This window comes from Tripterygium wilfordii, chromosome 21 (genome assembly GCF_013401445.1).
Source record: "Tripterygium wilfordii isolate XIE 37 chromosome 21, ASM1340144v1, whole genome shotgun sequence".
In the NCBI taxonomy this organism is placed as follows: Eukaryota; Viridiplantae; Streptophyta; class Magnoliopsida; order Celastrales; family Celastraceae; genus Tripterygium; species Tripterygium wilfordii.
The window spans coordinates 13307920-13316202 of NC_052252.1; the positions used below are offsets into that span (position 1 = coordinate 13307920).

At 36.7% G+C, this 8283-nt stretch overlaps 2 protein-coding genes across 3 annotated transcripts; one reads left to right on the forward strand and one right to left on the reverse strand.

Moving 5' to 3' along the window:
* Positions 1-643: 643 nt before the first annotated feature.
* On the forward strand, positions 644-6163 carry LOC119989470 (secretory carrier-associated membrane protein 3-like). Of its 2 annotated transcripts, XM_038835008.1 has the most exons (13): positions 644-911; positions 1876-1935; positions 2317-2442; positions 2928-2990; positions 3525-3558; positions 3818-3940; positions 4303-4365; positions 4479-4572; positions 5018-5063; positions 5149-5216; positions 5527-5575; positions 5659-5724; positions 5837-6163. In XM_038835008.1, exons 1-13 carry the CDS (start codon positions 849-851, stop codon positions 5921-5923), a joined length of 942 nt encoding a protein of 313 aa, XP_038690936.1. In that variant the 5' UTR covers positions 644-848; the 3' UTR covers positions 5924-6163. The 2 variants fall into 2 exon arrangements, with proteins under 2 accessions (XP_038690936.1, XP_038690937.1); XM_038835009.1 differs by lacking the exon at positions 1876-1935 and having other exon boundaries at positions 647-911.
* Positions 6164-6649: 486 nt separating this feature from the next.
* On the reverse strand, positions 6650-7540 carry LOC119989471 (cold shock domain-containing protein 4-like). Its single transcript, XM_038835010.1, has one exon. The coding sequence runs from the start codon at positions 7315-7317 to the stop codon at positions 6868-6870; it is 450 nt and encodes a 149-aa protein (XP_038690938.1). The 5' UTR covers positions 7318-7540; the 3' UTR covers positions 6650-6867.
* Between the last annotated feature and the right edge of the window lie 743 nt (positions 7541-8283).

The following is an 8283-nucleotide window of genomic DNA, read 5'->3' on the forward strand; positions in this document are numbered from 1 at the left end:
ACTATATGTACTTTTGCCACTGGAGGTGAATAAATCTTCACGACCTACACCAAGTATTACATTCACCCTCTGTCATGAAGGAGTTTAAATTATCTCCAAGTTGGTTAGCTTTTGGATCACCTTACAATTGACCATCATGGATCTTATTTTCATGTATTTGTGTTTTGCTACTTTTCTTTTTTGGCTCACTGTGTGCCATATAAGAATTTTTCGGTATATCTTCATATGGATGTCATATTGAATTTTTTGTGGCTCTTACACACGTGAGGGACAAAAGTGATATTTTATGATAGTTGAGTGACGAAATTGGTCTAAAAAAAATTTAGACCAGAAATGACACCATATTAGGAAAAGTCAATTTTGCTGATTTTTTATGGCATCTAATTATCCTTCAAATTTTAAAAAAGTCAAATTTCAAAACCCAAAAAAAGAAAAAAAGAAAAAAAAGAAGAAGAAAATACTGTTATGTATGCCAGTTTAGCTTCCACGTCATTTTCAAAATTACAATCGTGGTTAATTTTCCAAAGAAGAAAGGAAATAAAAAATTCCTCTTATTTTCGTCTCCATGATCGAATATTCATTCATTTGATCAAAGCGTATAATATTTTATTATTTAACAGTTGAAGACAAGTCCAACCTCTTTCTCTCTCTAGACTTACACTTCCCTTTCTCTCTCTATACACATTTCCCTTCGCTTTCCCTTCGCTTTCCGTTGTTGAAAAGGCCCCGAAATTTCATTTTGTTTTGCTCTTCAAGCTCCGTCACCGACACGTTACTGTCTTTCTAAGCGCAGTTGAAATCTCAGATTCTCGTTGCGCAGCTGATTCTGGTCTGTTGCTTCGTTTCTCATGGCTGGGCGTTACGATAAGAACCCGTTCGACGAAGATGAAGAAGAAGTTAACCCTTTCTCTGTGAGTTTTTCTCTTCCTTTACTCTATTGCAAAATTCAATTTTAATTTTGTGAGGTGTTGTTGTGGTTGTAACTTGTTGATCGTATTTTTGTTTGTAATTTTGAGGTTGACTTGTGGATAATTCATTGAATTAGTAGATCCGGTAGTTTTGCTTCACTTCCGTATGTGTGGAAGGATGTTGACTGTTGATGTTGATGCTAATTTGGTTTATCGTTGGGTTTATGTTAGAGCAACTTGGATACTTCAGCCCATAAGATTCTCAGATCTATTGAATTGTTGTGTGAATTAAGGTTTTCGGCATGTAATTAACTATTGATGTCTTGCATAGAATGCTAAAACCCTTCAGTTCATTGTGTTTTAATTTCTCTTCAATTATTTTCTGGTAGTTTTCAGTCGGAATATCTTTCAACTGGGAAGAAGTTAACTTGAAATTGCTTAAGAACGGCCTCTTACCTCTGCTTCTAGTTCTCTATGATTACCCTATGCGTCTATGCAACAATTAGTAAGGTGGTAGCCTTGTTAGGTATTCCCTATAGGCTGATTCCTTTCAGGCATTTAGTTAGAATAAGTTCCTTTTCAATTTTGGAAAGAATATTTGTGAATTTATGCTGAGCAAATCATTTTCTGCTTGCCATGGTTTTTGGTACTTCAAAATTTACAAAATCAAGAAAGCTGGGCCTTCCTGAGGTGTATGGCATCTCTTTCGAACATTTATCGGAGGAATCTCTTAAAGATTTATATGTTTTTTTAAGTGTCAAGGAACTATTTCGGACTGAAGATATGTTTGCCTATAGTGCCCCAAAAATTGTTGCTACTATATGTGGTCACTATGTATATTGCCACAATAAGTTTCTGTTCCCGGCTTCTTCTTTTTTTAATTTTTTTTTTATGATTTTAGCTTGCAAAATCCTAGTAGTTCATCATTCATCTCATTTTTTGTGCAACTTTTCAATTTTGGTACCAGGGCCCTGCAGTTAAAGTGAAAGCATCAGGGCAATATGGTGGGGGTGGATTTTTTACAACAGTAACTACATTTTTCCTTTTTCAGGATTTTTAGTTTTGCATCCTGGACTTCTTCCTGTGTTTTTGGATGAATATGTAATTTTAGTATTTTACACTCACATGTGTACCGACAGTTGTAGGGTAATGCTAACCAAGTGCTAAGGGTTTCAAACCTTTTTAATAGGTTTGGGTTTGAGACTGAGATTTTGGGTTTAGGAAAACTGATGGAATCATTTTGGCAAATATATTTTGAAATATTGAAATGATATTGGTATGCTACTAAGGAAAAAGGAGTAAACATGGCGATTAACTATTGTTCGTATTTTTCCTTCCCCTTCAACTACTCCACTTGTATTAATGGCTTCTTGAGCTCTTATATGTGGTTATGACCTATGTATTTTAGAATCCGAGAAGTACTGTTCCTATTGCAAATTCAAGGCTTTCACCACTTCCACCAGAACCTGTTGATTTCTACGATCGTGGTGCCACAGTTGATATTCCTCTTGACACAGAAGGACCAAAATCACAGGTTGGTGAAAAACCTGAGTCATTTTTGCCATTGCTACTAACATGTTTTTGTCTTGTTATTATATATATAAAAGATGTGAAATGCCACAACCCAACAAGTTAACTTATTGGGTTGAATGACAAAATAACTAATCTTTACATGGTTTCGGAGTGGGAGCTTTTTGGTTCAAACCTTAGCTTCCGCAATTTAAACCCTCATTTGTTGTTGCCCCAAGTGTGGGCCTTCGTGTGTTTGTTGTTGCCTCCAAGTGAAGGCCTTGTGTGAGTAGCCCTAGTGTTGGGCCTTGTTTGTTGTGCACGTGTTGGGCCGTCGGATTGTCTAGTCCCTTCGTGAGGGGGAGTGTTTGAATATATATATTAAAGATGTGAAATGCTCCAACCCAATAAGTTAATTGCAAGTTAACTTATTGGGTTGTATGGCAAAGTAACTAATCTTAACATGTCTCAATCCTTCTAATTTTAATTCGTTCTGAATATTTTGTGTAGGATTTAAGGAAGAAAGAAAAGGAGCTCCAAGCGAAGGAGGCAGAGTTGCGTAGGAGAGAACAGGTATGTGATGTTGGAAAGGTTAAGGTTTTGAATTCATGAACATTCTGCAGACAACACACCTCCATAGCTGCATTGTCATCACCATTTCGTACAAACGAATGCTATGTTTAAGATTGGTGGAAAGGCAAGTCAGTTAGGCATCAGTATGTTACTTAAGATGTTCTAGTTGTAGATCATTTTATTAATTGTTTGGATATTGACTAAAGCTATTTTGCGTTAGGCAATTTGTTCTTTTTGCTTCAAATTATATTGTATAAAAAAAAAATTCATGTGCATGACTCTCTGCTCGGACATGACATACTCAGTATGGCCGTCTGTCACATTTACTCCTTTCTGCTGCGGGGGAAAAATGCAGTCACCTCCTTATGGTATATAATTGTATTCTATATATTATCCTGCCCGAACTTCTGTGAATGGTGATAAATTCATGTTATCATGGTAGCATATATGAATGGAAATCATATTTTCATAAAGTGATTTCCTACAATTCCTTAATTGTGCCATTTAACAAGTAGCTTTATTGTTACTTTGCAGGAGGTAAAGCGAAAAGAAGATGCTGCTGCGAGAGGTAAAATTGCTGTGTTCAAATTACAAACTTCCCTCCCCTTCCCTGATCAGGAAAATGACATTCTCTTGAAAGGATTCACACTCTCTCTCTCTCTTTTTTAGGTTTTTGAATAAAGATCCACGTTAGTTTATTGTCTCATTGAATCTTTTTTGCTTCAAATGGTGATCTTTTTGCAGCCACTTTTTATTGGCTGTCAATCTCTTCTTTCCACTTGCTCCTCTATACTTTGCTTTAATTTTATTTTTCTGTGCTGCTGCAGCTGGAATTGTCCTGGAGGAGAAAAATTGGCCCCCATTTTTCCCAATTATTCATCATGATATTGCAAATGATATACCAATCCACTTGCAGAGGGTACAGTATGTCGCATTTTGTACATTTTTAGGTACATCAGCCTTTGCTTTGAGCCTTCGACGCATGAATATATTCTGCTATCATTGAAAGTACGAAGTGCATGTATAGATCCTTGATCATTCTGATCATATTGCTTGAGCGCACTTGTGTCATTATACTAGTTCTATCAGTTTTGGTGCATCATGTAGTTAACTGATTTGGCTTAGATATTTGGGCACAGTAGTTTATCTATTTTAGTATTCATGAGGAGTTAGGCAATGATGATGGACTTATTGTGCAGTTGTGCTTTAGTACAGTAATCATGTTTTAATTCTTCTACATCATTGTTTTAAACTTTTGGCGTAAACCTTGGAAAATAGCTCACAGATGCTAGTGGATGGTGATTTTATGTAGGATTGACTTTGTGCCTTTTTTGGAATATCATTGCTGTGACAACAGCATGGATTAAAGGAGAAGGTTAGTATTTTTTCTTTAAAAATACCTTATCTCTTTTGCTATGGTCATTGGGTCTTTTGTATGGGTCACTTAAAAATTCTGTGAATCTTGATCTTACTTCAATGTTGTTGTAGCTGTCAAAATTTGGTTCCTTGCAATCATCTACTTCATAGCAGGGGTTCCCGGAGGATATGTGTTGTGGTATCGGCCACTTTATCGTGCTTCCAGGTGTGTCCTATACTTTCTTTTACTTTGTTATGCAAGAGTTTCCATTCAACTCAACAATACCCTATAATCCTGATTCCTGAATAATTTCGTGCTCACTGCTTAGGCAGTGCAAAAGAGATAATTAGGAGAGATAATCTAAAACCGTGAAACATTGAGGGCCTATTCAGAAGCAGCAAACTGAACCTTTTTAGAGATTAGTTAACAAATGGCTATATATATTAATGTCTTGGAATATGGCTGTAAAGTTAGAGAAATATGCCTATGAGAATGCAATGGCTAACTTTCTATCAGTTTAAAAGTGAATGCAGAATATTGATAATTGTCAAGTAAGTTATTGAACTGTAAGGAAAATAACATTAGCTTAGTTATTACTGATAGGCTTTGCATTTGATTTGAATCCTTCCCTTTTATTTTTTCGCTGATCAAGTAAATACTATTTTTTCAGGAATGAAAGTGCGTTGAGGTTTGGTTGGTTTTTCCTTTTTTATCTGGTAAGTCTTTTAAATTTCTTGTTTTACATTTACATTAAGAAACAGAGTACGCCTAATTCTTTCATTTTTACTATCTTATCCACAGCTACATATTGGTTTCTGCATTTTCGCTGCAGTTGCTCCTCCTATAGTTTTCAAAGGAAAATCTCTCACGTAGGTTCTTCAATAATCCCAGCTTAATGTGCGTTGTATATAATTTTACTTGACCTTGTCCTTTCGGTTTTACTTGCTGAGAATGTGGCTTTATGTCTAACCATTTAACTCTAGCGCTTTATTTCCTATTTTCTCCGTGCATCTTGTGCACACCCACCATAGTGTAATATATTTGGTACTTGCTTGTGTCTATGCTTATTAAGGAATATGTCATGTGTTGGTTTGAATTTCTTCAGTTAATGATTAGGTTTTCTCAAAAATATTTCTCCATTTTGCTGCTAATTTTGTTTTCAATGGCCTTATGGAACAGAGGCATCCTTCCTGCTATAGATCTTGTCGGTGGCAATGCCTTGGTTGGGGTATGCCTGCTTGTTTATGTCTAATTAAATATGTTCATACCGACAAATATTTCTTGCGTTGACGTTATTGTCACCCTTTGCAGATTTTCTACTTTGTTGGATTCGGATTATTTTGTCTTGAATCAGTGCTGAGTATCTGGGTTATGCAGGTAATTGTTTGGATTCTTCGTTTGGTCAGATTCTAAAAAATCACATGCTCATGATGATCATCTTTTTAAGTTTTTGTATATTTCAATTTACACGTGTCTGTTTGTACCGCAGCAAGTATACATGTACTTCCGCGGCAGTGGGAAAGCTGCTGAGATGAAGCGTGATGCTGCAAGAGGTGCGATGAGGGCAGCAATATGAAGAACCTTGTGTCACTGGAGAAGAAGATGAGATGACAAGCTCATGTGTGCATTTGTATTTATATATGCTCTAAGCAACAAATTGCCACTAGAAATATCGATTGGTTGAGTCCAGTTTTTTTTTTTACACCTTTTCTAATAACTTGGTTGGTGCGTTGTGTGTTTGACCAGGGCCTTGTAAGGTTTTTGTATAAATTTCATCTTAATATACTTTTTAATTCTCAATATGAAGCTTCGCAAAGATAGACTTGGTGGCAGTTACATGTACAGGGCGGGAGTGTTTTGGGTGTGTGATTGTTTCATGGATATGGGTCAAAAGAAGGGACGTTGCAACTAGCAGATCAAGTTGTCCAACGGGTACCCACTAATCGGAGTCGCTGTCCAACTTCAGCCTATATGAAATAGACCATGTTTCTTAGGAAGGCCATGGTTGAAGGTCATATTTTGAAAGTTAAGTATTATTCCCCACTCAAATTAGCATTAGGACCCATGTTTAGTTTCTTAATCACCTTGGCCCCATGGAATTGGTTGTTGATTGTATGCGAAGACCCACTCCATTAGCCACGGAGGTGTTTTCCTAGAGAGATCAAACAATAATAAAGAAGTCGATGGTTCTTTTTTATTTTTTTGGTAAATTGTGCTCTTTTCAAGGGAAATTGAACATTTTGATACAACCCAAAGAAAGGAAGACTAGCAAGAAAAATCTTACCTCCTTTAACACAGAGCAAGATCAAACAGCATAATAATACTCTCATTATTTAGACATATATATAATAGTTATTATTCATCACAAAATATAAAAGCATAGAAAAGCCCCCGAGTCTCAAAAACTCCTGGACTTGACACCATTATATATAATAATATAAGATATAATATAAAAGTTACTACGAATCATGAATAGTAGTAGAAACTATTACCGGTTACTCATACTCCACCATTTTCTCTCTAACAGTAAGCGGTGCATTTTTTCTTACAGTCAACGGTGCAACCACCACCTCCACCACCGCCTCCGTACCCTTTCCCTGACCTGCTATAGGAGGTGAAACACTTCGCTGGACAGATCAGCTTCTTCTTGAAACACGGACCCTTCTCCCTACAAACAACAGTAGGCCTTATAACACCACTTCTAGAGGAACCTCCACTCGGGCCTCCAACCCCGCCTCCATACCCGCCACCTAGAATACCATTTCCACTACCAAACCCCGGAATGCTAAACCCGGCTCCGGGACCGCCGAACCCAGCATCATTTCCTCCACCTTTGTTCTTTTGGTTACTGGGTTTGCTGCTTTTGGGTGAATTCTTGAGCTGGGCAGTGAAGTCGGGTCGGGTTGCAAAGGAAGGTGAGGCTGCGATCAGCAAGAAAGCCAAGAGAAAAAAACTGGTTTTAGGGTTCATTTTTGTGGGGTTTTCGAAAGTGTGTGATGAGGAGAGATGAGTGTGGGAATGAGGGCATATTTAAATGGTAGTGGAGGCGGTAGTGGTGCAAGAAAAGCATTTATGAAGGCAGAGTTGGAGGACAGTTGGAGGAGGAAGGGGGAAGGGAATCATGAACGGCAAAGTAGGTTGAATGCAATTATGGCACTTTTATTGTGTCATATGCATCAACACATCAAATTTGGATTAGCTCACCATGTGTGATTTGAACATTTCTCTCATGGGTCCTATGGCTTAGATCTTTCTCTCTCTTTTTGGAATTTGGATATGGATTGAAAATTTGATGTTTGTCTAAAATGGGCGTGTGAAAGGAATTTGAGAGGTACTTCACATCTAATCTAATGATAGGGAAAAAAAAAATCACACAAATTTTAAATATGAAAAAATAAAAATATAGTTTAACGTGACACATCTCTCAAATAATTAAATTTAAATGGTAGAATTTATAATTTTAAACAAATTACAAAGCCCAGATTCATTGGAAAGATTAATAGTGAATGCTCTTGGTAATTGAAGAGGGTTTTATTTTCTTTAATGTGTACTTATAACAATATGTTACAAGTTTTGGAATTTTACAATAACTTCTTAAACATATATATGGAATAGTATAGAAACAGTGTCTTTTGAAATGCAGAAATAAAGCAGAGGATGAAGAAGGATGAGTGATAGACTAAGACTTGTATAATTAATGGATTTGGTGAAAAGGGGAAAAAAGAAGAAGGATTAGAAACCCCATCTCCATCTGGTGTAGTGTCAACAATCAGGTAGGAACCACAAACGAGATATTATGGTGGGATTGGGATTCATAATCTCGACAGTAATGCGGCGAAATCCTCCAAGTCTACGAGTTACATTTAAAGATGAATGTGATGCCTAATGCTCACTAACCGTACTGTTTTTTGGCATAATTGAATTCAAGTTTTTCTG

Bases quoted from the DNA above. Each gene is read 5' to 3' on its own strand.
- LOC119989470 (XM_038835008.1), top strand. From the start codon at position 849: ATGGCTGGGCGTTACGATAAGAACCCGTTCGACGAAGATGAAGAAGAA. The intron at 2,991-3,524 runs GTATGTGATGTT...GTTACTTTGCAG, and splicing joins AGTTGCGTAGGAGAGAACAG to GAGGTAAAGCGAAAAGAAGA. The intron at 5,064-5,148 runs GTAAGTCTTTTA...TCTTATCCACAG, and splicing joins GGTTTTTCCTTTTTTATCTG to CTACATATTGGTTTCTGCAT.
- LOC119989471 (XM_038835010.1), bottom strand. From the start codon at position 7,317: ATGAACCCTAAAACCAGTTTTTTTCTCTTGGCTTTCTTGCTGATCGCA.